Genomic DNA, 27,963 nt, shown 5'->3' with positions numbered 1-27,963 from the left:
GGACATCGCTAGGCAACGGACCCATATCCACTTCCGTCGCGGAGTAGCCAATCGAAGCACTCCTGCTTGTGCGCTGGACCCGGCGGTCCCGTCGGCGCCTGGCACCCCGGGCCACAGTGGGTCCGCCCCCCTGGGCCATTCTCTGCGGAGCTGTGGCGCCGCCTGTCAGCCGGGTAAGCAGCTTGAGGGGTGCCTCTGTGGGGCGAGGCGCCCAGGGGCCGCGCCTGGGTTACCCTGCGTGGGGAAGGGAGCAGGGCGGCCCCGTGGGGAGCTCTGGCTGCAGGCGGGGGGCTTCAAACCCTCCCCGCCCCCCCGGGGGGGGCCTTGTCGCTGGCTAGGGACTTGCCTCCCAGCGCGCAGCCAATTTTTCAGTTAGTTCCGCTTACCTCTGTATGACTGAAACGAAAACAAGCGCTGCCACAGGGTAGGGAGATGCAGCCTGTCTTGCCAAAGGCATTGACAAATGATTATATGTTACTCCTGCAGTCCTTACTCACACAAGTAAATCCCATCAGTGGAACTTTGCTTGCATGAGCAAAGACTACATGCAGGAATAAGATTTTGTGGGACTGGGCCCTAAATTAGTCTGGCTGTTTTCCGTATCACTTCATCCCACGCTGAAGTACTCCACCTCTGGGATGGAAGGCGGTAGCTGTTTAACAATGCATAGCATCACTATACAACAGCTCTGGACTTTTACCAGTATGTGTTGCACTTATTGAAAATGTCACGTATATAGCATGTATGTTTGTACAGTATATTTTATGTCAGTTTCTCCTACTGAAACCAAATACAAAATCCTTGGTAAAAGAAAGTGGCAACGAAAACAAGTTCTTGTTGGTATTAACAAAACAAGGTGTTTTTTTTTTAATTAACATTAGAATGTATTAATACTATATATAACTTGTTATTGCTTGCCCCAATGAATTTTTGAACATCTACCTTAACAATGTCAATTTACAAAACAAAAGGAGGACTTGTGGCACCTTAGAGACTAACAAATTTATCTGAGCATAAGCTTTCGTGAGCTACAGCTCACTTCATCGGATGCATGCAGTGGAAAATGCAGTAGGGGGATTTTATATACACAGAGAACATGAAACAATGGGTGTTACCATACACACTGTAAGGAGAGTGATCAGGTAAGGTGAGCTATTACCAGCAGGAGAAAAAAACAACAACAAAAAACAAACAAACCTTTTGTAGTGTTAATCAAGGTGGGCCATTTCCAGCAGTTGACAAGAACCTGTGAGGAACAGTAGGGGCGGGGGGAAATAGTTTTACTTTGTGTAATGACACATCCACTCCCAGTCTTTATTCAAGCCTAATTTAATAGTGTCCAGTTTGCAAATTAATTCCAATTCAGCAGTCTCTCGTTGGAGTCTGTTTCTGAAGTTTTTTTGTTGTAATATTGCCACTTGTAGGTCTGTAATCTAGTGACCAGAGAGATTGAAGTGTTCTCCGACTGGTTTATTAATGTTATAATTCTTGACATCTGATTTGTGTCCATTTATTCTTTTACGTAGAGACTGTCCGGCTTGCCCAATGTACATGGCAGAGGGGCATTTTTGGCACATGATGGCATATATCACATTGGTAGATGTGCAGGTGAACGAGCCTCTGATAGTGTGGCTGATGCGATTAGGCCCTATGATGGTGTCCCCTGGATAGATATGTGGACACAGTTGGCAACGGACTTTGTTGCAAGGATAGGTTCCCGGGTTAGTGTTTTTGTTGTGTGGTGTGTGGTTGCTGATGAGTATTTGCTTCAGGTTGGGGGGCTGTCTGTAACCAAGGACTGGCCTGTCTCCCAAGATCTGTGAGAGTGATGGGTCGTCCTTCAGGATAGGTTGTAGATTCCTGACGATGCGCTGGAGAGGTTTTGGTTGGGGGCTGAATGTGACGGCTAGTGGCGTTCTGTTATTTTCTTTGTTGGGCCTGTCCTGTTGTAGGTAACTTCTGGATACTCTTCTGGCTCTGTCAATCTGTTTCTTCACTTCCGCAGGTGGGTATTGTAGTTGTAAGAATGCTTGACAGAGATCTTGTAGGTGTTTGTCTCTGTCTGAGGGGTTGGAGCAAATGCAGTTGTATCGTAGAACTTGGCTGTAGACAATGGATCGTGTGGTGTGGTCTGGATGAAAGCTGGAGGCATGTAGGTAAGTATAGTGGTCAGCAGGTTTCCGGTATAGGGTGGTGTTTATGTGACCATCGCTTATTAGCACTGTAGTGTCCAGGAAGTGGATCTCTTGTGTGGACTGGTCCAGGCTGAGGTTGATGGTGGGATGGAAATTGTTGAAATCATGGCGGAATTCCTCAAGGGCTTCTTTTCCATGGGTCCAGATGATGAAGATGTGATCAATGTAGCACAAGTATAGTAGGGGCATTAGGGGACGAGAGCTGAGGAAGCGTTGTTCTAAGTCAGCCATAAAAATGTTGGCATACTGTGGGGCCATGCAGGTACCCATAGCAGTGCTGCTGATTTGTCCCCAAATGTGAAATAGTTATGGGTGAGGACAAAGTCACAAAGTTAAGCCACCAGGTTTGCCGTGACATTATTGGGGATACTGTTCCTTACGGCTTGTAGTCCATCTTTGTGTGGATGTGTCATTACACAAAGTAAAACTATTTCCCCCCCACCTTCCACCCGTTCCTCACACGTTCTTGTCAACTGCTGGAAACGGGCCACTTTTGATTATCTCTACAAAAGGTTTTTGTTTGTTTGTTTGTTTTTTCTCTCCTGCTGGTAATAGCTCACCTTACCTGATCACTCTCCTTACAGTGTGTATGGTAACACCCATTGTTTCATGTTCTCTGTGTATATAAAATCACCCTACTGTATTTTCCACTGCATGCTTCCGATGAAGTGAGCTGTAGCTCACGAAAGCTTATGCTCAAATAAATTTGTTAGTCTCTAAGGTGCCACGAGTACTCCTTTTCTTTTTGTGGATACAGACTAACACGGCTGCTACTCTGAAACCTGTCAATTTACAAAGAATGCCTATGGGAACTAATTTTATTTAAGTCATTTTGTTTACCCTTCTCAGAAATCCTTAGAGAGAGATTTTCAGTGTCTTATTTAGTAGTGGGCATGAAAATAGTTGGATGTGGTGTAACTCACCTCAGCTTTGTTAAACTAAGTGCACAGAAATGCATGAGGAGTTTTTTCATCAGTACATACCAAGGATTTGGCGTTTGGAGACATGAATGAGAGAAAGTGGATAAAAAACAAAGAACTATTGTTTACTGGTATGAGTGTTTAAATATTGTTTGTGGTCACATTGGAATAATTTTGATAGTGTTAATTCAGTACCTACCAGTCCTAAATGATAATACATAATTAAACGAAACTTTTATTATGAAGAAAAAAATTACTTGAGCTGTTATAGTGATTAACCTTTCTAAGGACATTCAGAGCAGGAGGCTCTCTTGTTCTATAGAGGTTCTTGTAGCACTCTCATCACTGTAGCATCTGATTTCCAGTACTGCATTAAATTATGTGATTAACATCTGTCACGTATAGTTTATGTTTTCTCTTTCATCTTCTTCCCATGGAAGAAAATTGTGGGCACATTTACTCAGCAATTGGAAGGTGCGATTCCCAGGGATTGGGTAGATGTACACATGTTAGTTATGTTCAAACTGGCACCTAAAAATAGCAGTGTGGCAGGAGTAGCAGCTTGGGCTAGCAGTCCATGTACGTACTGAGTGGGGGGTCAAGCAAGATTGTATTGGGGGGGCTACCCTGACCTGTCTGTGCTGCCGTGACCACAGTGCTATTTTTTAGAACACTAGCTCAAGCAAAGCTAGTGCATGTATGTCTACCCATGTGAAGTTTCCTATAGTCCAAGAGCTTTATGCCCAGATATATTGTATTGCTGTAATCCCGCCAATAGGTGATAAAGGCATGAAGGTCATATCATCTGGTCTGGATGAAATGGAGTCTCATCAGCAACCAGAGTTGGTAGAGAACATTGTTTATCATAGCACTGTGAGAGCTTACGAGTCAGAGAAGAATCCTAAACTACAGATCAAACTGACCAATTGCGAGTGCGTCCCTCCAACTAAAGGAGACTGCAGACTCCCATAGTGCTTTCCTCTGTTCCATCTTGCTCAGTTCCAGCTTTAAACAGCTGTTCTTCAACCCTGAGCCGATGTAATCCAAGCAGTGGGCCAGCTTGGTGGAGTGGAGGAGTATTTGTCATTTTGGGGAAGACTCACACACTTTTTAGTGATGATTTCACTCTTTAACATAGACAAAAAAAACCCCAAACTGGAGAATTTATTGGAATTCTTGTTTATAGAGAAGAGACTAACTTTCTGGGCCAAAATGGGGGTCACTTACTATGAAATATAATACATTGAAGACCACCCCTATAGGAAATTCCCTGGCTTAAGAGGCTGCTATAAACTATCCCCAGGATAGCCAGTACCATTTCATTAGACTTTTAGACTTCATCTGCTGGGCAAGCTACTTCTCCTAGTTCATTAAAGAGATACTTCATATTATTTAACCTGACAGAAAAAAATGGGGTAAAAATGGCTGAGTGGAATTTATGTTATATGTTATCCAGTCTGCAGCTACATCAGGTTACTGTATTTTCAGGGGTTCCAATCCCTTAAATTGCATTTAACGGAACAAATATTCAGTTTTGTGCTGCAGTGCAAACAAACTAAAATGAAGGGGGAAAGTGAAAACAATCAGGTCATGTACCTGTCCTCTCATCCCTGAGTGCAAAATAGTTCAACATAGTTTAAAAGGTAACTTTATTTGGGACTGCTCAGAGGTGGCACATACAGCCCTTGGAAAAGGAAAGCATGTTGTATCATTCTGGATGACCCAGGAGTGGCTTTTCTAGGCCAATTTATTGAGCATAAGCTTTCGTGAGCTACAGCTCACTTCATCGGATGCATTGTAGCTGTAGCTCACGAAAGCTTATGCTCAAATAAATTGGTTAGTCTCTAAGGTGCCACTAGTACTCCTTTTCTTTTTGCGAATACAGACTAACACGGCTGCTACTCTGAAACCTAAATTTCATAAGTTATTTTTAATCATTGTAACAACTTCTTGCTTGAGAGGCAAGTTTGAGTGTTACAAGGATTTACAAGAGGGGCACAATAGATCAGTGAATAAGTACAGGCCTGCTTTAGTCTCTTGACGATACTTTGCACTGCTATAGTATCTTCCAGCTGTCCCTCACATGGTGCTAATGCACTAATGAAGCCTCACAACCCCTCTGAGTTCAGTAAGTATTGCTATCTCCATTTGACAGAGGACTAAACTTGAGGTAAAGGAAGTTTAAGTGAGTTGTCCAAGGTCGTAAAGCAAGTAAGAACTGGCAATAGCATCAAGGAGTCTTCATATCCAGTTGCCTGATCTAAGAGCCAGACACTGCTTCTTTACTATTTAGAAATAGTATAGAATACATTTTAAAAATCTCAGTGTCTTCCTTTAAGCATGAGCTGTAAGTTACTGAACAGGATTGGCCCACTTAATGTTGGAGTAAAAAAGATTAAATCAAAGTTATTTTAGAGAGAAATACTGAAGACGTTATTTAGCGTGTTCTGGGACAGAATCATACAATTAATTTTTTAAATTATCAACTGTTCCTAAAATCACAATATAGAGTTTTAGCCAAATTTTCTTAAGGCAGCCCTAGTATGAAAACAGTTAAAGTAAACATCAGGAGAAATGGATTCATTATTTTTGTGCAACAGATTCAAAAGATTATTCTTACAATACTGTACATAAAACCAATATTCTATAAAAGTTATCTCCTCATCCAGCACAAGTTTTCTGGAGAGTTACAAAACAGTACACATTTGAGATTTACTTATGTAAACAAGATAGGTGTAGGTATTAGCTCACTTCCTTTAACGAGTCTTTAGGAAAAAATATTTCCAAGACAATAGACATATTGATCTCAAGTTACATTTTAAGTGTCACCCTGAATGCCTACCCAATCTAAATTAGGCAATAGCATTTCCACAGTTTTGCAGTAGAAATAAGGGGCTTTGAAATCTGCAACAGTAAAGGCTTCAAATAAGTCCTTTTGTAAAAGAACACTGAAATTAATTGAGTTGTTCCTGATTATTCCAGGGCAGTGAGCAGTTTTTCACAATTAGAGGAAAGACATGTACAATTGTGATGAATGAGAGTAACTATGAGGTACTCTAAAAGTTGTCTGAAATGAAATAATTTACTTTAGTTAGCACAGGAGTTTCTGAAATTTTTTAACTTCTCTTTATAAGAATGACTTTTTAATCTCAAAAGCCTTTGGGCCAAATTCAACCCTGAGGCCAATGGAGTTACATCAGTGAATAACTTATATCCATTTTGTTGATGTCTCTAAAAAGCTTAAGGAATAAGAAGTCTATAATTCAACAACACATTAATTTCTTAAATAGTTTCAACTTAGAGTGAAGAGTTGAATGTGACAATCTGACAGTAGATGGGCTGTAAGCATTACTGGAGTCCTACATTACTGTTCTCTGCTGGGAAAAGCTAATTAATTTCCCTTTGTACAAGGCACCACTTTTCAACAAAGTAGACCAGAATGTTGCCAGAGTATGAAGGTGAGGGTCACTCCATACTCAGTGGACCCCAGTTCTGAAAGTGCCAATAGTTTTCAGAATTACAGTATCAGAAAATGCATATTACACCATGGTATTAGATTTCAGCCCTTCTGGTCCCTGAGCCAGCACACACACGTTTCCTGGAGAAATGTTGCTAAGCTGCAGATGTCAGCATGAATTAAGAAATTGAGAGTATGTGTGAATAATCAGATCTTGCCTATAAATACCTCAATTTGTAAAGAGACACGAGTTAGAAGGCAAGTTTATGATGCAGTTTAACAGCTGCCTGATTTTCTAGACTGTAAAATTAGCTGCCATGATGCAAAAGGACATTTGATCCCATTGCTGAAAAGGCACCATATATTTTCATCCTTAAATTTCTGATTATTTTCCCCTTTTTTTAGGAGCAGACCTATTCAGGTCTGCAGTCTGAGTCACTTTCTTCTTTGAAACTGGAGCTTTATGCATTACAAAGGCAAGTCCAGCTCCTTCCTTCTCCTGTTCCATACCTGTTTCCATAGCAACTCTTCCAGCTGATGCCAGTGCAAGGGCTGCACTCAAAGTGGCACCAACCCTTCATGTCCTTGCCTGCTAACTGTTTTGTGCTAATAAGGAAGAGGATTTGAAAAATTCTGTGTAAAAACTCTTGAAAGCACTGCAAAGTACTGACACAGAGTGAACCTCATAAGAGCACCAAAGCACTGTCGTTTCCATTCAAGAGCCCCCTGATGTTTGTATATATTGATAGTTAAAGACTTTGCTATGAATCTCTCTCGTTTTGAAATTCTCCTCACTGTGACTGTTACAAGGATCAGTATAAAGAAAAGGAGTACTTGTGGCACCTTAGAGACTAACAAATTTATTTGAGCATAAGCTTTCATGAGCTACAGCACACTTCATCGGATGCAACATGTTTCTAATTTCTTCACCCCCTTTCTATTGAAGAGTGGCCTTGTGAGACCTTTCCAGGCAGGGATGTTGCTGTGGGAACAATGATGGAATACTCAGTTCTTTGCACAGACAACTACAACAGGAGAAAGAAAAGGAGGACTTGTGGCACCTTAGAGACTACCCAATTTATTTGAGCATAAGCTTTCGTGAGCTACAGCTCACTTCATCGGATGCATGCAGTGGAAAATACAGTGGGGAGATTTATATACAGAGAGAACATGAAACAATGGGTGTTACCATACACACTGGAATAAGAGTGATCAGGTAAGGTGAGCTATTACCAGCAGGAGAGCGGGTGGTGGGGGAAAAAAACCTTTTGTAGTGATAATCAAGGTGGGCCATTTCCAGCAGTTGACAAGAACGTGTGAGGAACAGTGGGGGGGCGGAGGGGGGGCGAATAGTTTTATTTGTGTAATGACACATCCACTCCCAGTCTTTATTCAAGCCTAAGTTAATTGTATCCAGTTTGCAAATTAATTCCAATTCAGCAGTCTCTCGGAGTCTGTTTCTGAAGTTTTTTTGTTGAAGAATTGCCACTTTTAGGTCTGTAATCGAATGACCAAAGAGATTGAAGTGTTCTTCGACTGGTTTTTGAATGTTATAATTCTAACACATACCAGTTTTAGTCTGTTCAGAATCAGTGCAGGAGAAGCCATACTGGCAAGTCAGATTGCCATGAAGAACACTCAGACATATTTAGGGTAAGGGGAGGATAGGAAGAGAAGTGAAAAGAAATTAAATTAGTAGAAAAAGGATTTACTCAACAGTTATGGTCATTCATAGTTTCTTTTAATTTCACCCACCCTATTAAGTACTTTGTCACAAAAGCCAGACTCCAAATGGAAGCAGTGCAAATACATGACATATTTCTGGCACTTATAAAAAGAAAATTATTTACTTGTTTTACCCACCACACCTTAGATTAAAACTGAACATTTAAGAAATCTAAATCACTCTTAATCAGTGCTACTGATTTATTATTTTCACTTCATTCAGCTTCCACAGCAAAAATAGATTGGTCAATTTTACTTGTAATTATAATCAGCTTTTCTTCTTACATGTTAACACCATGCTGCCCTGTTTCAGTTTCCAGGACTTCTGCAGAATATTTAAATAAAGAAGGGGGAGAGATAGCTCAGTGGTTTGAGCATTGGCCTGCTAAACCCAGGGTTGTGAGTTCAATCCTTGAGGGGGCCATTTAGGGAGCTGGGGCAAAAATTGGGGATTGGTCCTGCTTTGAGCAGGGAGTTGGACTAGATGACCTCCTGAGGTCCCATCCAACCTTGATATTCTATGATTTCACTTACATTTTAAAGGAATATAATAGAACATATTCTTTTTAGGTTTCACTTAAACAAAATCTAAATGTTGGGTCTAACTGCTTGACAGTGCCCTTTAAATAATTTAGATACCCATATCTTTAAATTGTCAGGTAGATCAGTATTTCAGGGAAATGTGTAAAGCTAATTCTGTGAAGGAGAAAAGGTTTAATTTCTCATTTAAATAAACTTTAAAAGTACCTGCTGAAGTCACAGTGCTCACTGACAGCATCACAGACAGATCATAAAGTTTGGGCTAGTTTTGGCCTGTGTAAGAAAGCAACTGTGAGAGAGACTTCTTGTTATCATTGTAGCAATGTTTGTCAGTGTTTAAAATTGATAAATGAAAGGAGTAGCAATACTTCTTTTTGACATTATGACTAGAAGTAGTCTGAAGGTGCAGAAAACGTGCTTCTACCATTTTTAATCCAACTCACTAATTTCAAAATTAGGCTAATATTTTCCTAGTTTTTGATTATTCTGTTCCATTTTATATGCCCAGCAATCCATCCTCTAACTGAAAAATGCAGAGAGCCTGCAATTAATTATAAAAGATAACAGTGAAACAAAATTATTCAACTAAGTATACCAGTTGTAACTGTAACTTGATTATGGCACTGCTGAGACAAGGAGTTTGTTAAAAGACTCAGATCCCTTCATTTAAGAGCTGTTAGAAACCAAAGGGTCCCATTAAAATGAAGTGGAAACTAGTTTTGCTTTAGAAAACATAAAATCAGAAGTGGAATGTAGCCTTGAATGCAAACATACATTCTGTGTAGCCACGGCAGTTAATACAACAGTGCAGACTCCTTCAGTTAAAAATCCTATACTCCTGAATACACAGAAGATCACCTTGAGCTCCTAGGAACTGGCTCCACAAGAATAAGCACCAAAGCCCGCCCTGGAAAGAGGGGAGAGTGATCAAGATAACGCTTCTTTAAAGTCCTTCCCAATGAGAGACTTCAAGAAGATAAAAAGAAAAGGAGTACTTGTGGCACCTTAGAGACTAACAAATTTATTTGAGCATAAGCTTTCGTGAGCTACAGCTCACTTCATCGGATGCATCCAATTAAGTGAGCTGTAGCTCACAAAAGCTTATGCTCAAATAAATTGTCAGTCTCTAAGGTGCCACAAGTACTCCTTTTCTTTTTGTGAATACAGACTAACACGGCTGCTACTCTGAAACCTTTCAAGAAGATAAGCTTCCCCTTTTTGAAAAATCATTATCTTGTCCATTGTGTTGCAGAACCAGTCTATATGACCTTTGCCTTCTGAAAAGCATAGCTAGAGGCAAATTATTTTGTCACTATACTTGACACACAGAACTAACTACATAAAATATGTTGAAAAGTTAAAAAGCCACTAAGTTCAGCAGCCACATATTGTTCACCCTCATTTTCTCTTCCTACGCTATCTTCATAACACCAGTGCATCTCTCCCAGATAATTGATGTGTTCCTGCTGGGTCCAAAACAGCCAGATATCTGATGTAATCCAAGTATGTGTGAGTGATCGAAGGACAGAAGTGGTAATAAACATAGCAGTTGTATCACAAATAAGTCAGATACATTAACTCTTTTTGACACCTGAGAGACTAACAAATTTATTTGAACATAAGCTTTCGAGAGCTACAGCTCACTTCATCGGATGCATTCAGTGGATGAAGTGAGCTGTAGCTCACGAAAGCTTATGCTCAAATAAATTGGTTAGTCTCTGAGGTGCCACAAGTACTCCTTTTCTTTTTGTGAACACAGACTAACATGGCTGCTACTCTGAAACCTGTCTTTTTGACAATGGGTGTAGATTTTTCTCAGCCTGCTTCTCAGTCCTAGCATCTCAGTGCTGTTTCATGACACCTGAATTACATATTTGAGTATCCTGCCTGTGAGAGAATCAGGGGAGTATCACAGGCCTGATTCTCCCCTCAAATTTCTTTATACTGATATCTCCACTGACTTCAGTGCAGGGGCATGCACAATGGGGGGGCAAGCAGGGGCACCCCCAATAATCAGCGAGGGACACAGTACTCCCCCTGCCCCGGGGCTGCAGCGGGGAGAGAGCCACAGCCCCAGAGCTAGGGGAGTCCTCTCTCCCCAGGGGTTGGGTGGGGAGGGGGGAGAGTGAGCTTCTGTGCCTCCCCCCACTCCCCCTAAAGGGGTCAAATTTAAATTCCTCTGCATCCTCCTGCTTCAGTGGCGTCACTCTTGATTTACACCAGTGTTACAGGAGAATCAAGCCCTGTTTCTTTGCTGTCCCACATATCTCTCTGTAAAACCCAGACGCCTGCAGAACTCCAATGGTGAAGAAAGTAAAGATACTACCACCAACTTGTTCAAAAGTGACTGGCTGCAGTACTGGGACAAGCTCGGACTGAAAAGCAACCCCAAGAAATCAGTTAAACATTCACTGAATTAATATCCTTTTTTAATTTTTATTTTACTAGACAAAGCTAATATTGGGTTTCCAAATGTCTGTGTTTGCACATTTCAGATGTATACATTAGTCTCTTGTTGTAGAACATTATTCTAAAATAGCATTAAGGTTTTGATACAAACCAAAGAATGGCAGGAATGTTAGGTTTAAGCCTGCGAAATATTAGAGCAGCAACTCCAGGCTCAACCTGGAATGGTATTATTCCCAGCAACTTTTAAATATACAATGAAAGCTGCATCAGGTAGCCACCCAATGGACCAATAAAATCAATTGTCAGTAGAGGTTTTTTTAACTGCAAGTTGAACAAAACCGTATTGAAAACCTCGGGGATAACTGAATGGCTTAATACAAGGAGTTATCTATTGGGCAGGAGGACCTTAGTAGAAATTTCACTGTACCAAATTATATCCATCATCTCATCCTCCTATATTTATTCAATAGAAAGATCTCTGTCACACCAACTAACACAGAAAAACTTCAGTAAAGGTTTCCTAACAGAAGATGTGCTTGAAAGAAATAGCAGGATGTTCTTCCTCCTGTTACATGTACCATTTATACCATTTATACATGTACCATATGTGTCAGCAATGGTCCTCTGCCATGTACATTGGCCAAACTGGACAATCTCTACGCAAAAGAATAAATGGACAGAAATCTGACATCAGGAATCATAACATTCAAAAACCGGTAGGAGAACACTTCAACCTCTCTGGCCACTCAGTAAAAGATTTAAAGGTGGCAATTTTGCAACAGAAAAGGTTCAAAAACAGACTCCAACGAGAAACTGCTGAGCTTGAATTAATATGCAAACTAGATACCATTAATTTGGGTTTGAATAGAGACTGGGAGTGGCTGGGTCATTGCACATATTGAACCAATTTCCCTAAGTTAAGCATCCTCACACCTTCTTGTCAACTGTCTAAATGGGCCATCTTGATTATCACTACACAAGTTTTTTTTCTCCTGCTAATAATAGCTCATCTTAATTAATTAGCCTTTTACAGTTTGTATGGCAACTTCCACCTTCTCTGTATGTGTGTGTGTGTATATATATATATATTCTTACTATATGTTTCATTCTGTGCAGCCGATGAAGTGGGCTGTAGCCCACAAAAGCTTATGCTCTAATAAATTTGTTAGTCTCTAAGGTGCCACAAGTACTCCTTTTCTTTTTGCATTTATAGCCTGACTTATCTCAGTTGTCACCCTGCCACCACAGAGATATTTATCAGGCACTTTTGGTGACACTGGACTGCTGCTGATTTCCAAAATACAGGCTGCAGGACCACCCTGCCATCACGACTTTACTTTAAATGAGCAGACTGCTGATACAGAAACAGGAATTGAAAATGGTACCACCTAGTTAAAATGTCAGCAGGCCTTTTCAGCCAGGTCCTTTATTGGAGTTTTCAGTCCTTCAGGTTTGTGCTGTCAGATCTTCAGGGGAGTGAAAACAGCTGCCAGTCTCCTTGTCTAAAGGGAACAGAAACTATGGGACAGGCTATGATTTCGCTCTTCTCAAGAACATCTCAGAATACTCAAATCAGCACTTTAGGTAAGACACCTGCTTCATTTCTCCCTCTGTAATCTCAGAATTCATCATGCATGCATTAAATTAACCTCTACAAGTTTTACTAATTAAACCTCTTTGTACCTCTGTAGGATGTAGAGCTGAAGGATCAGAATAGTGATTCCAAAAACAAACACTATAACTTACTGAGAAGAAAATGACATGAGACATATTATTATTCATTACTTACTACACAGTAAAATATTCCACCAATACACAACTCTGTTACGTAGTTACCTGAGGCATTCAACTCTTGATCCCATATTTAAAGCTGGCAAAGGACTTGTAGACACATTTCAAAGGTACTGAGCACCCAACGATTCCCAAGCAGTTTGGGAATAACTTAGAAAGTCCAAAATTCAAAGATTTGAGGGGACCATGCTCATAGGAAGGGACATGGTACTATTAGATGATGCCTCTAGATTAACTGAATTTGTATTTTACATGATGTTGTAGCAGCAAACCTTAATATGGAGACAAAGGCCTTAACTGCACTGCGAATTTTAAGGAGTTCTGCCATTGCCATGTAGCACCAACACAGCTCCACTTTTGCAAGCAATGGTACAAGCAGAAGGGCATATTGCTGCATGAATTTTTACCACTGTATCATCCAGATCTTCTCAATGTACACAAAGCCTTTGACTCCTGACAATGTGCTGTTATAATAGCAAATTTAATTCCATCATCTGTTTGCCTAAGCATGGACTAACCCTACCAGGTACTCTCCTATGAGCATATTCCCTTCAAAGCTTTTTAGTATTTTAGTCCCAACCTGATTTGGACCATTTTTATATTTTGCAGCCCTCTCTTCAGAAGCTTCTATTCCTTTCCCACTCGAAAGTCAATCTCTATTGATGTGTATGCTAAATTTGCTACTGTATCTGGAAACAGGTATTTTATATTATATATGTTGAGAGCACCATTCTACCCTGTGATACGTGGTATGCACTACTGTATATCTTGTAAATATCAATGTTTGCCCTTAAATATTAGTAGCTCTTTTCAGTTGCAATGGAGGCTAAGCGTTTCAGTGAATTAAACATTGAAGTTTCACCTCTGGAGAACTGGATGAGAATCTCAATTTGGCTCACAAGTAGAAGTAGTTTAATGGTCTCATCCTAGTCTTTAGAAATCTACCTGGATCTGTACACATTAACAAAAGTACCACATTGTTATAAATCTCAGCTCAGAAGACAAGGATGTTGTGAGTCGGGATTGCGGAGCATTGTGTGGCTATAATCAGTGCTATTAGTTTTATTAGTTCAAAAGCACTAAATTCACCTTTCAGAAATAATAATTAAAAGCTAATAAACAATATCTCAACTTACATTAACTCTACCCTGTACGCAACTATCTACCCTTTTGATAAAGGATTCGGGCTTTAATTATTTTTGCTGCTTTACTGGATTTAAGAGATTTTAAACTCTTTCCCTGGTTTCTGCCATGGATACACACACCCCTATTAAATAGCCCTAAAACAAAACTGTGTTTATAATCCGAATTAATGGTGTTTGGGCACTCATCAGCTCAGGTGGTAGGCCATGTGAGTCAGGCAGTAATGAATCATAGCTGGTCTGGTCACATGCTCAAGAATCTGGGAGAAGTGCCATTTAAGAGAGGTTTTTATTCCAGTAATACATGGCTGGTATGAGTGACAAAATTCTGTTTTATGCCCTGTAATTTGTTTCTGCTCTCAATTGCCGTTGGATTTCAAAAGCTCAGCATTCACCTGAATGGAGCTTACTTCCCTTAGGTCACCATAAGCACAAAGTCCCTTTATCATAATGAGAATTGGCAGGATTAGTGCAGAATAGCTAATTTGTAATGGGGTGGGGGGTAATATAATGCCCCAGTCTCCCCATCCCTTAATATTTTAGTAAAGGTTTTAAAAAAACTTTAAAAAGCCCATCTCAAAAGAACAAAATAAAAATCTTAACTTGTACTGACATCCTAACCATATCTGTGGTTGCACCACTACTCTTGGAGGGTGGGAGGCAAAGAGGGGAGACACAGCATAGATAAAAAAGTTTATGGGATAGAAAGGGGTTATTTCAATACAGAAACTAGAGCTTTCCTCCAGCTGTTTAACTACACTGGAATCTATGGAAGCAAGGATGGGTTAAACCTAAATGAAGCCCAAATGGGCCAATATTTTGCTCCCCAAGTTGGCCTTCCATATAGTTTCTTCCTCACTCTCTTGCAATGGACTCCATTTCTCAACCAGTTCACCATCTCTTACATACCCACTTGATGTCTGATTTTTCAAATGTGCTGAGTACCCACAACTACAATGGAAGTCTTGGGGAGCTTGAGGTGTTCAGCGCATCTGAAAGTCAGATGTGGCTTCTCAGTGATTTGCTAGCTTCAGATTAAAAAAAGCCTAGCTCCTGGAGCCTGCCTTACTTCACCTCGTGACGCTTGTCTGGCTGTGGCTGTCACATAAATACTATGGATGTCTTGGACCGAATTCGTTCCTAATATGATCCTGTAAAGTAAGTTACAGCAGAGATTAATTTAGCTCGGCATGTGCCCATGCCTGCAACAGGAGCTTGTCACCAGGTGGCCCCGATAAGGATTCCAGCTCTGAGGGAGTTAATGGGAAAAATACAGGCAACCATGATTGGCAGTAGCAGTTTTGCAATGGGTGGGCACCTTGCACCTCTCCTATGCCTTTGGCACCTTATTTACCTCCCCAGGGCTAGTGGGGTGAGTCATAGTTAGAGCAAAAGGGGGCCATTCCTAAATCTGGCTCCCCCCTTCCTCCATTGCGCTGTGCCCCCTAAGATCCCAAATCGCATGGCTATAGTTCCCCCCATCCCTTTTGATCTCCCCAAGAGTCCAACGCTGCTGCTTCTGCAGCCACTGCTCACCCCAGCCAGGCAGCGTTTGCCCCCAGGCATGGAGAGTTATCTGCAGAGCTTGCAAAGCACACTATGCACCACTGGGAGCCTTTCACCATCATCCAGTTGGCCACAACAAGTGAGACCAGCAGGGCCATGGCCAGCAACTGGGCGAGGAACTGCAGTGGAAAAACCACTAGGGCAGGCTCACTGGCAACTGTCCCTGGTCACGCTAGTGTGTGCAAGCGACTCACACTCCTGGACAGGAGACGCAAACCGCTGCATGGAAGGGACTCGCACTTCCCTGGGGATGGCATTGACACTCGCATGGTCAAGTGATAGCCCTGCTGTATGCTACCCCTGAGAAATACACTGGGACAGCCAAGAACACAAACTCACTATCAGAGCCCACTTTTGAAAAAGTTGGCCAAGAAACTTGCCCAGGGCCACACAGGAAGCTGGAGGCACACTCTGGAACCCTGACTTCTTCATGCTGTACCCAAACCACTACACCACACTCAGAGATCGAGCAGCTCCAGTAGAGGAAGTTCCTATAACAGACTCAGCCTATGTGGGTCAGATTCTGCTCATGGTTATAAACTTGTAACTAGGGAACAGTTCCTTTTAAACCAATGGAGTTACTCTGGATTTACACCATTGTAGCTAAGAGCAGATCCTTTGTCTTTCATATTTAGTTTTTATATTCTCTTGTTGTGTGCATGGGATTTCCATTAAAATTTTGAGGGGAAAACAGGCCCCTCAATTGGGCAAAAGCCTGAAATTTTTATTCAGACAAAATGTTCACAAAATCATTGGAAGTATTGCACAAGTAAGGATAGAGTAAAAGCTGAAAAAGAACTTCAAGATATATTCTTTAATTTGGAACCACAAGCAGTGTTGCAGGAAAAAACCTGACAAGTCTGGAATTATGTATTTAAATTTTAGTGGCAAACTAGGCTTAATGTTGTGACTCCTTTTCCTCATTTTGAAAGGATATTTACTCAATTTATTCAATTTGCTTTACTTTCTGATATTGCTGTGAAACAGTAAGTCTAAATACTTTGAACTATTCATGAGGCTCCAGGAACATTGATTTTTTTTCTCTCTGTTTTCTTTTAATTTCAAAATGAACATTTCTTAAATTATAGAAGATGAGAGCCAGGGAGCGGAATGGTAATATAAAGATTTTTAATAGATCAGTCTGAATGGAACAGTAGCAAAGAGAACAAGTAAACTGGTGATAACTTCACCTTCAGAGCTAAGAGGTTTCAGAGTAGCTCTTCTGCTTCCTGTGGTCAAATTGCAAAGCTGCCAGCTGAGGAATGTTGTCTGCTCTCAGTCTTGGTAGGAAGAGCTGATAAAGGTGACTTGAAAAGATTCTGTTCCTCATGATACAATTAATAGACATCATTGTCACTAGGTTCAGGTAAATTGGATTGTTCACTAGATGCTATATTTGTTTGTCCAAATGTAGTAATGTTTGAGCTGCCTTCTGTATTAAACAAGTGGTGATTCAGTATTTTTATACTTACATGGGCCTCCATTACTGTAGTATCTGAATGCCTCCCAAATATTTCAAAATAACAATCTCTCTCTCTTCCTTCACAGTGTGTAATAGAATAATAGCTTATAGTTTGCCTGTTTGTATGTGTGCTGTGTTGTGTATCTTTCTGTGTGAATAACTTTTTGGAGAAAAGCTAACCTAAAGAAATGAATTTTGCATTTAGTTCTGGATGTGTTTGTTCTCATCTCTTGCAGAAGTATTCATAGTCGAGGTCCAATTCCTACAAAAGTTCTCAGAGTAGCAGCCGTGTTAGTCTGTATCCACAAAAAGAAAAGGAGGACTTGCGGCACCTTAGAGACTAACAAAGCTTATGCTCAGATAAATTTGTTAGTCTCTAAGGTGCCACAAGTACTCCTTTTCTTTTTACAAAAGTTCTGTTTCCCACACTCATGAACCTCTTCCTGTTGATCAATAGTTTAATTGTTTCACCTGAATATAGCTGTCATAGGAATTCACAGTCTCAGTCACAGAGAGAGAAGTGATCTCTCAGTACCTAAACCAGTCCTATGGAGGATTTTGAAAATCAGGACACAATCTGAAGCAGTTTCTGTATTCATTGGGAAGACTGGGAAAGTGAATGCTGGAGTGATGCATTCATGGCAGCTTGCGCAGTAAGCAGACTGGCATTTTATACCAGTAAGAGCTTTTTTCAGGATGTGTGGTTCCACTCCTAACTATGAGTTGCAATAATCTAGTTCATAGATCATTAATGAATGGATCACCCTGGCCAGATCTATGATTGATAGGTGTAAAATCAGCATAATGGAGTGAAGAATCTGTCCCTAAGTTTCTTGAGAGTACTAATTTAGAGTAGTAGTTTTTGATAGAAAAGAATTACAGCCTAAAATACTATATACTGGTAATTGTGGACTGAAGCCAATATTTAATGAATGTGTTTAAAACACCCAGTGCTTCTGTTTTTTCTTGATTAGACTAATATTTACTAGCAATTCTGCCAAAAAATAAACACTGGGACCTTTAAACCTTAATTATACCATACATCACTGTTTTTTGAACCTTGGCCACCCACAAAACGTATTATCTTCACAGTGATTATGATAGGTTTCAGAGTAACAGCCGTGTTAGTCTGTATTCGCAAAAAGAAAAGGAGTACTTGTGGCACCTTAGAGACTAACCAGTTTATTTGAGCATAAGCTTTCGTGAGCTACAGCATCCGATGAAGTGAGCTGTAGCTCACAAAAGCTTATGCTCAAATAAATTGGTTAGTCTCTAAGGTGCCACAAGTACTCCTTTTCTTTTAGTGATTATGATGCAAGCTAATGCTGAGAGGAAAATGAGGAAGTTAGTGGGTCTCCCTCTGTCATTATAAAGTATGTTTTCTAGCCCTTCGGGTTGTGGAGAAAAGTATATTGAAAACATTAATTGACTGCACTCTAATGGCTCAGAAAGCCAAATGCAAATAAAAGGACCAACATTGCAAAAGAATAAATCTCATCATTTTTGAGGGGCCTGATTTATGATTTTTGAATGCTGGGATGGCAGGGCTGCTATTATTCACCGTATACAATGTACTCTTTACTAAAGCTCCATTAGTACTGTCACATTGCTATCTATTACACACAAATCTCATGCTGCCTTCCCCCACTCTCTTCCTTCTACATCCTTTGAAGCCCTGAGTATTCTCAACTGTATGTTTCCCATACTTAAGGCCCACACAAGAGTCCTCACCATCCTTCTTGTGGCATATAGCCACCTTTGCCCCATCCAGTCTCTCTGGTTGCACCTTCTCTGTTACACCTTCTGGAGGTAGCAGAATTGCATCTGGTATTAACCTCCTAATATCAAAAATGGAGCATCATGTAAGAGATTGTAGAGCAAATATTGATGTTAGCATGACGGGTTGTTCATTTCTAATCAAACCATCTTCTACTTTATTTGGTAACTCTAAAGGAGCAGAAAACACCTTTTTTGTCCTCTCCCCTTACTGTAGTTTTTGGCTGTGACTCTGAAGTTCTCCATTTGGACCTGTGGCTTCAGGGAAATCATATGGAGAATCCAGATAACAAGACAGAGGTCGTTCTGCTGGCCTGTGGTTCTTTCAATCCAATCACCAACATGCATCTGAGGCTGTTTGAGCTGGCTAAAGACTACTTGCATGAAACAGGTGGGAGTAATAGCTTAGATAATGCAAAATGTAGAGCTCTGAGATGTGTGTGGTTGTGTGTTTAGGTGAGTGCATTTGTGTGAGTATCTGCGATTGTTTTGCTATGACAGTGTCTATATTCGGATTCCGATTCACAAGATGTAGAGATGGATATGAGTGTATGCATGATAATAAGTAACCTAAGACATAGAAGAATGTCCAGAGTTGCTGGGAATATAGCACAGTAATCGGTCATATCTGTGGCAGTGGCCTCTGTATCCCTGTCCCCTCTTGTGGACCAGTCTGTTGTAAGCGACCCCAACTCCTAAGCCAATGTGTTTCTAAGCCTCCCTGGGTCTGAATAGTGACTGGTCACTGTTCCTGCCTCTGGGTATTTCACACAAACTCCCAGAGGTAGACTCTGGGTCTGACTCCCTATTTGGTCAGTAGGATCCCACATTCTGGAACCAATGCCTCAACCTTCCTGAGCCCTCAGTTGCTAGGATATATTCCCCCAGAGTCCACCTGGTTGTTGTAGCCCAGTTTCTAATTAAAACCTTCAGGGTCAGTGTGGCAGGAGGTAGTCAAGGAACACAGACTTATCAGAGAAATATCATAATCACAGACACTTAACTCTCTAGCCTTTTCAAGAGTAACCGATCTTTGAAAAACAACAACATCCTGAATGCACACCCCCTTCCCCCGCCCTAAAGCTAATCTCATCCCTCCTGTGAGTCCTGGGTTTCGTCAGCATCCTTAAACTATGACAGGTTTCAGAGTCACAGCCGTGTTAGTCTGTATTCGTAAAAAGAAAAAAGAAAAGGAGTACTTGCTGGCAGGACAGTGGGGTGGGAGGAAGTTTTGTTTCATGGTCTCTGTGTATATAATGTCTTCTGCAATTTCCACAGTATGCATCCGATGAAGTGAGCTGTAGCTCACGAAAGCTCATGCTCAAATAAACTGGTTAGTCTCTAAGGTGCCACAAGTACTCCTTTTCTTTTATCCTTAAACTATGCATCTTTTGCTGCCTTCTTTTGACTGGTCATTTTGCATGTGCCAATGGTCTGGCCCATTGTGGAGAAAAGCACCCCTCTTTTAAAAGGTTTCAGAGTAACAGCCGTGTTAGTCTGTATTCGCAAAAAGAAAAGGAGGACTTGTGGCACCTTAGCTCACAAAAGCTTATGCTCAAATAAATCTGTTAGTCTCTAAGGTGCCACAAGTACTCCTTTCCTCTTTTAAAACAATCTCTGTCTCCATGTTGTCTATGTGCTTCAGCTGGGTAAGTTTGGGACGACAGCTTCTCCCTTGTCATTCAGAGTCAATTACCCTAACAATAGAAAAAAAACATTATTCTACTAGGGAAGAGTCATTCAATGTTGATAACCCTTGATTGCTCTGTCATTGCTTCTCAGACATAGTTGTTCCACTAGGTGTCAAGCCCCTGCTACAAAATGGATGCTCCAGTCCCCAAAGACTGCAATACAACATGAAGGTCACACTTCAGAATAAAGATTACAATACAAAAGAGAGACCCAGAAACAAAATGGGGTCCACGAAACAAAATGGGGTCCACAAAACAAAAAGGAGTTCACAGTTTGACACAGACATATTGTCAATCTGTCACAGCCTCCTCTCCCCAAACCCTGGGACTATCACACCAGCTTTTTGTAGTCTGTGTCACCTACCCTTGGCAGCATGATTCAAATTCTCTTTCACAGCTGTGCTCCATACATCAGTCATAGGGCACGACACTTTTCCGGTTCCAGGGGATTGGCTAACAGGGCTCTGTGGGGAAATGGCATCCATCTTCTTTTAAAGACCATAATGCTGCTATTACCAGCAGGAGAGTGAGTTTGTATGTGTGTCTGTGGGGGGGGGGGGGGAAGGGTGAGAAAACCTGGATTTGTGCTGGAAATGGCCCTCCTTGATGATCACTTTAGATAAGCTGTTACCAGCAGGAGAGTGGGGTGGGAGGAAGTTTTGTTTCATGGTCTCTGTGTGTATATAATGTCTTCTGCAGTTTCCACGATATGCTATGCATCCGATGAAGTGAGCTGTAGCTCATGAAAGCTCATGCTCAAATAAACTGGTTAGTCTCTAAGGTGCCACAAGTACTCCTTTTCTTTTTTCTTTTTTCTTTTTACGAATACAGACTAACACGGCTGTTACTCTGAAACCTGTCATAATGACCATGCATATGAAGTACTTTATGTACAATACAGTGAAGCTGACATCTCCTCAGTCACTCCTTATGTTTTTGTGTGGGTGTGTTTGTCATGCAGGAAAATACAAAGTAATCAAAGGAATCATTTCCCCAGTGGGTGATGCATATAAGAAGAAAAGTTTGATCAGCGCCAATCACCGAGTAACCATGGCAAAGCTTGCTACAGAAAGCTCAGACTGGGTGGAAGTTGATGACTGGGAAAGCAGCCAGAATGAGTGGCTGGAGACACTCAAAGTTCTAAGGTATTGCGTAGCCATACACTGAAAAGACACGTATTCCTATAGTAGGATCAGGACAGGAATGGTTTAAATGGCTAAGGGTCAATTCTGCAACTCTTAATCACATGAATAGTCCCATGGAAGTCAATGGGACTATTCATATGAGCAAGAGTTTTTCACATAAATAAGGGTCGTGGGATTAGTGCCCGCCCCCCCCCCCCCAATGCCTATACGCTGAGACTCTGAACAGTTTAAAATTTCTAAGGGCATATCACTTACATACTTATTTTTGATGCCTTTTTAACACTGAAGAAAGTGAGGGATTCATAACGGTGACTAGAGCTGAGAGTAGAGTGGGCCCATGCTGCCCAAGCTTCCCTCACTGAGTTCTGCTGATGTACAATGCTGCTCTTCCGTACGTTTAAAAGTAGTGTGAGAACCTTAAAGGAATACCTATTTTTCAATCTTCCTTCACCCCCATGAAGCTTCTGTGTTTGCCCTTTTTCTCCATATGGTTTGTGTATTACTCTAACTCCGTCCAATTTCTTCCTTTGAAAAAATAAACTTCCTTAATTGCTGATGCTTCTAGCTCCAGCACAGTGGCAGTCACAGGACTCTGATCTTACAGCCCATGGTTGGGGCAGTTCTCAAGAGACCTCTGTGAAAAACTCAGGGTACTGCTGCAGGAGAAAGTGATGAAATATGATTCAGTAGGTGGTTCTCTTCCCTATGTTATCACACAACTCTAATACTCTTTCAAAAATTATTTATTTTGTAGATACCATCATCAGAAACTTGCATCTTCTAATCCTGATAACAGTCTGCAGAGTGCTGTACCTCTAATAAAGCCAGGTCGAAAGAGAAAACAGGAAGCAAATAGATACATTCCTGTTAAAAAGAATCAACTGAGTCCAGAAACAAAAGGTTGAGTATGTTTGCGAAATAAATCCCCATAGCAACCCACACTTATTTCCAGGCCATGGTGATCTGCCATTGAGAAGCATTTTTCTGATATTCGATCTCAGTTCTGACCTCCCTCCTGAACAATGTAAAGAAAATAAAGCACCTAGATTTTATGGCGTGAATCAGTAGTCTCCTTCATAATAGTAGACTATCAGGGTGAAGTAATCAGGTCTTAGACTCATCCTTAAGATAACAGAAATATGAACTGGAAAAAAAACATTTAGTTTACTGAGATTTGTCACACTACAGCTGAAGTTAAGGAATTGTGGATCATAGGCTCTTTTTATTCAATGAGGGAAGGAAGAACAATAAGTCAGAAGTCCCTTGTGTATCCAGAAATGGAGGAAGGGGTTGTAATTTAAAACCCCATGAAAGTGGAGTAGCATGATTTAGAAATTCTAGCTAACGTCCAGATTGATTACTACTTCTTACAAAGATGTAATTTTATTATTCATCTCTATTTAACCTGAGCACCTGCATGAACTAAGACCTAACAAGCTTGCCAGTTTCTTAGTACCTTGGGCCCACCCACACCTTTTGGTTTCAGCCAATAAGCCCCTTCCAACTTTCCATGATGGATTTTTTTTCCCCCAATGTGTTTTTTTGATCCCTTAAAAATAATTTGATATCTTAGTCTTCCCTGGCCAGAGTTTACTAACACCATCCACCCAGGAGGGGCAGACACCTATCAAGCCAAACAAACTTCTGTTGGTGAAAGAGATAAGCTTTTGAGGTCCACAGAGGCGCTGGGGGGGGGGGGGGGGTAGGGATCTGATGGGGGGCTGCCAGCTGTGGACAAAGCAGGCGGCCAAACGACGTTGTAGGGGATCATTGCACAACTTTAAACAAGCATGTTCTGTAATGGAGCAGGGATGTAACATCGAAACAACATTAAGCGAGAGGACGTTAAGTGGGGAGTTACTGTATTTTCTAGTACTTTTTGCTCCCTTTGGAGACTTCTATGGATAGCCTAATAAATCTTATTATCAGGATGTTTTTTCTAATACACTGTCTGAATGTTCCTTTTCATGTTAATTTCATCCCATTACCTCAGTATACCCAGGATATGGAGAGGTAGCATATCATTGCTAAGTCAGCAAATACCAGCAGCTAAAACTCAATCTTCGTCCATTCCCTTTTTTTAGGTGTCCCACAGCTGAAGTTGCTCTGCGGAGCTGACATCTTGGAGTCCTTTGGAATCCCCAACTTGTGGAAGCTGGAAGACATCACTGAAATTGTGGCAAACCATGGCCTTGTCTGCATAACCAGAGCTGGAAACAATGCACAGAAATTTATCTATGAATCTGACACGCTATGGCAACACAAGAATAACATTCACCTGGTAGAAGAGTGGATCACCAATGAAATCTCTTCCACCAAGATCCGAAGAGCACTGAGGAGAGGCCAGAGCGTCCGTTACCTGGTCCCTGATGCAGTCCGGGCTTACATTGAAAAACACAACCTGTATAGTCCAGAAAGTGAAGATAGGAATGCTGGGGTTATTCTGGCCCCTTTTCAGAAATATGCTAGGGGATGTAAGCAGGAACAGACACTGTAATCTAGCCTGTTGTTATGCTGTAAAAACCCTATGTTTTAATGTGGGAAGATGTTTAATCTGTTCCAGTAAATCAGGTCTGATTCTGTAGCCCTTGTACGTATGTAAGTACCATTGAATTCAATGGGAGTTTTGCGTGTATGGGGATTGAGCTTTTACAGCACAAGCCTTGTCTTTTAAAAAAAGGAAGTATTTTTTACCTCAGGTTAACTAACATGTGTGAGCTATCCTGAGGTAAAGGCACAGTGAGGACAAGGCACTTAGTTTTACCATAAGATAAACTAGGAAAGATCAGCTCTGTTGACCTTACTAAGGGTATGTCTATACTGCCCACGTTACAGCGCGGCTGCCGCAGCACTGTGATGTGGCCAGTGTAGTCATGCTTTATCACTGGGGGAGAGCTCTCCTGGTGATAAAAAAAACAAAAACAAAAAAAAACCCCACCCCAAACGAGTGGTGGTAGCTTTATCGCCCAGAGTGTGGCTCCTGGTGATAAACTGCTGTCTATACTGGCGCTTTTCAGCGCCAAAACTTTTGTCACTCGGGTGTTTTTTTTTCACACCCATGAACAACTAAAGTTTTAGCTCTGAAAGGGGCAGTGTAGACACAGCCCTAGTCTATCTCACAGTAAAACTAAGGGTATGTCTACACAGCCGACATTAAAGCGCTGCCGCAGAAGTGCTTTAAAGTGGTCTGTAGTCAAGGCTCCAGCACTGGGAGAGAGCTCTTCCAGCGCTGTAATAAAACCACCTCTGTGAGGGGAATAGCTCCTCGCTCCCAGCGCTGTAGCACTTTCTACACTGCCACTTTACAGTGCTGAAACTTGCATCGCTCAGGGGTGTGTTTTTTCACCCCCCTGAGCGAAGAAAGTTTCAGCACTGTAAGTGGCAGTGTAGACAAGGCCTAAAGTAACTTGTCTTCACAGTGTTTTTACCTCAAGGATAGCTGAAACTCATTTGTTATCCTGAAGTTTAAGAATACACCTTTTTTAGCAGTGAAGACAAGGCCTTAGGAGCTTGATTCCTCCACTGTCCTTTACCTTGTCATTTACAACTGTGCAAATTGAGAGTAAAGTGGGTGCAAAGTGCTGCCAATCAGCTATGCTGCTGTTTTACACTCACTTTGCATATGAACAGCAACAAAAGATGCTAGGCAGTGGAGAAGCAGGCCATACAATTATGCATTTTAAAGGGGAACCATCAAGTACTACAGTTTCATATCCAAAACTGAGCATAATGAAATGAAACAAAAATGGGTTTTACAAACTCTGATGTTACAGATATCCTTGACTTTAAAAAAAAAAAAAATCAAAAGTTTTTGTTTTGAACATGTCCCTACATTGGTGTGAACCCAAATACAACAGTCGGGCTCTGGCTACACTAGAGAACTTAAAGGAGCAATCTAGCTGTGCTCCTGTAAGCTCTCTAGTGTAGCTGCTCTTAGCCGACGGGAGAGAGCTCTTCCATTGGGATAATTACTCCAGCCCCCACGAACAGCGGTAGCTATGTCAGTGGGAGAAGCTTTCCCATCGACATAGCACTGTCCACACCGGCGCTTAAGTTGGCATAAGTTGTGTCACTCGAGGAGTAGCTAATTCAGACCCCTGAATGACCTAATTTATGTCAATTTAAGATTTAGTGTACCTATAGGCCAGGAACTAGTGCATTAGAACCAGAAAGTGAAATTGACTAGAAACAGGAAGCAAAATTGACCTATTTAGTTTTGCTGTTCAAACTGAATGACCTATAAAGTGATAAACAACACAAACGTTTTGAACACTTCATTGTGTTATAACAAAAGACAAAGTCATTTCAAGGCAAAGTTACACTTTCTTCCACTGTTGTGTTTTAACTGAAAGCTTGGGAATGTCTGCTCATGAAAATGAAAAAAAAAATTGTTACAGTTCTTCTATCACTGATACATAGTAACTAGCATACTCCAAAATCTGGAGTATATAATAGTCTGATTCATTTTAAATACTATATTGTTCCTGCTGTAACTACAGCATAAAGCAAAGAACAATAAGAAAGATGCAAATCACATGCTAGAATAATTTTACATTTTAGCACCAGCAGCATAGTCACAGCTGAGTCGTTTAAATGAGGAGCAGGATGAGGCTGGGTTGGGTTTATATATAAATGCAGTGAATAACTTTATTTCTGTTTCCCTGCCAGGGGTCTTGGGCTTTGAAAAATACTTGATGTTAATCAGGAGCAGGAAATGATATAATAATTGCCTTACTCTAAGGTCAACATTATTCTTCATGAAAGGACAGATCAGCTTCAGAAACTGGGCCCAGCCACTGGTTTAATGGCTAAAGGTTAAGAACAGTGTCATTGTGATTCTTATTCAACTGGGCCCTTTCTTCGGAATGAGGAATAAGATTTGTGAGACATTTGATTTCTGAGCCAGAATTTCTGTGACTGGAGGGGAGGAGGGGTAAGGAGAGACTAGGGTTCCAATGTAGTCTAGATATGTCATTTTTCTTTCTTAGAAGTCTGGTTCTGAAGTGAGCATAGCAAATTGGGTGTGTAAGTTAGAACAACACTATAAATGTCATGCTGGTGAATTCTACGCTCCTGTCTCTTCATTTTGTGTGTGAATTAAGTGCCTTATCAAAAGTTCCAGGGCTCGAAGAGCTATTATTCAGATAGTATGAGAAAACTGTTGAACTGCATCCTCCACACAGTGGTCTGTCATACTGACCAGATCAGATATGCTATCAGAACATGAGATTCTCAGTGCTCTGGACAAGGTGAGCAATGCATGGCATCTCCACATGTGCACAAAAATGCTGGAATTAATGTATGCTTTAGAGCCTCTGTGTGCTGCTAGTACCAGTTTGCAACCATTGGTTTCTTCAGAGCATCTATATTAAAAAAAAATCTTTGTGATAAGGTGAGGCCATTACCTTAAAGTACACTTCTGGCTCTGAAAAGTGACGGAAATTGGCACTAAGATGTTCCACGTTTATTTCTTCTCAGTGATTTCCAGATCAAATGTGATTTGTTTATAATTAAAAATGTTTTTTCTCACTGGCAGCTTGGACTCACCTTGGACTTTGACAGTCAAGCTAGGTTCTTTCTAGCTCACACATCATCATTGGTAATAAAGATACTGTAGGCCAAATCAGTGACATCTGGGCAGTCCCACTGCCTTAAATGGGCTAACAGATTGGAACTTTAGTAAACAATTCTACTGATAATGCCCAGGAAAGAACAGAATTCACCTCTCTCTCTCAGCTATGTTGGTTCTACAGGGCTGGCAGGAGTAAAAAGCAATAAAGGTTTATTTTAGTAATTAAAGTTATCTGATGTGACCCTGAATACACAAGCAGAACAGATCTTTTCTGTGAGAGAGTGCTGTTTATATAGTTACTTTTCAGAGTAGAATTGTACTTTATTAAGTCTGAGATTTTCTTTGTGAATCATGATGCTGGTGTGTTTTGTTATACTTTATTTGTATAATTCAAGAGAAGGATTGTGCACTAACCAGGATGTTCTGTAGTGGCCTGGTCTACACATGTTATATTTTGCTGGTCTTCAGTGCAGTTATGTGTAATAGGTGTTTCAATAAAAATTTTGGTGATAAGCAAGTCTGTTAATTTGTTTAGCATTGATAAAATTAATCAAAGTTTGATAGCCTAAATC

General features: G+C 40.9%; 2 protein-coding genes across 2 annotated transcripts in view; one reads left to right on the top strand and one right to left on the bottom strand.

Moving 5' to 3' along the window:
* LZIC (leucine zipper and CTNNBIP1 domain containing) overlaps positions 1-621 on the bottom strand; it is a 54,136-nt gene extending 53,515 nt beyond the window's left edge. Inside the window, 1 exon segment of the mRNA XM_074933943.1 lies at positions 387-621. The gene's annotated coding sequence lies outside the window, so the exon portion shown is untranslated.
* Positions 38-27,928, top strand: NMNAT1 (nicotinamide nucleotide adenylyltransferase 1). The gene is made up of 5 exons (XM_074933944.1): positions 38-173; positions 19,201-19,374; positions 21,636-21,819; positions 22,574-22,719; positions 23,904-27,928. Exons 2-5 carry the CDS (start codon positions 19,257-19,259, stop codon positions 24,314-24,316), a joined length of 861 nt encoding a protein of 286 aa, XP_074790045.1. The 5' UTR covers positions 38-173; positions 19,201-19,256; the 3' UTR covers positions 24,317-27,928.
* The last annotated feature ends 35 nt before the right edge of the window (positions 27,929-27,963 follow it).

The sequence above is a fragment of the Natator depressus genome, chromosome 18 (assembly GCF_965152275.1).
Source record: "Natator depressus isolate rNatDep1 chromosome 18, rNatDep2.hap1, whole genome shotgun sequence".
NCBI lineage: Eukaryota > Metazoa > Chordata > Testudines > Cheloniidae > Natator > Natator depressus.
This window is presented reverse-complemented; position numbering and strand designations above follow the sequence as displayed.

Coding starts and splice junctions, on each gene's coding strand:
- NMNAT1 (XM_074933944.1), top strand. CDS start 19,257: ATGGAGAATCCAGATAACAAGACAGAGGTCGTTCTGCTGGCCTGTGGT. Junction 19,375..21,635: donor AGACTACTTGCATGAAACAG/GTGGGAGTAATA, acceptor TTTGTCATGCAG/GAAAATACAAAGTAATCAAA. Junction 22,720..23,903: donor ACTGAGTCCAGAAACAAAAG/GTTGAGTATGTT, acceptor CCCTTTTTTTAG/GTGTCCCACAGCTGAAGTTG.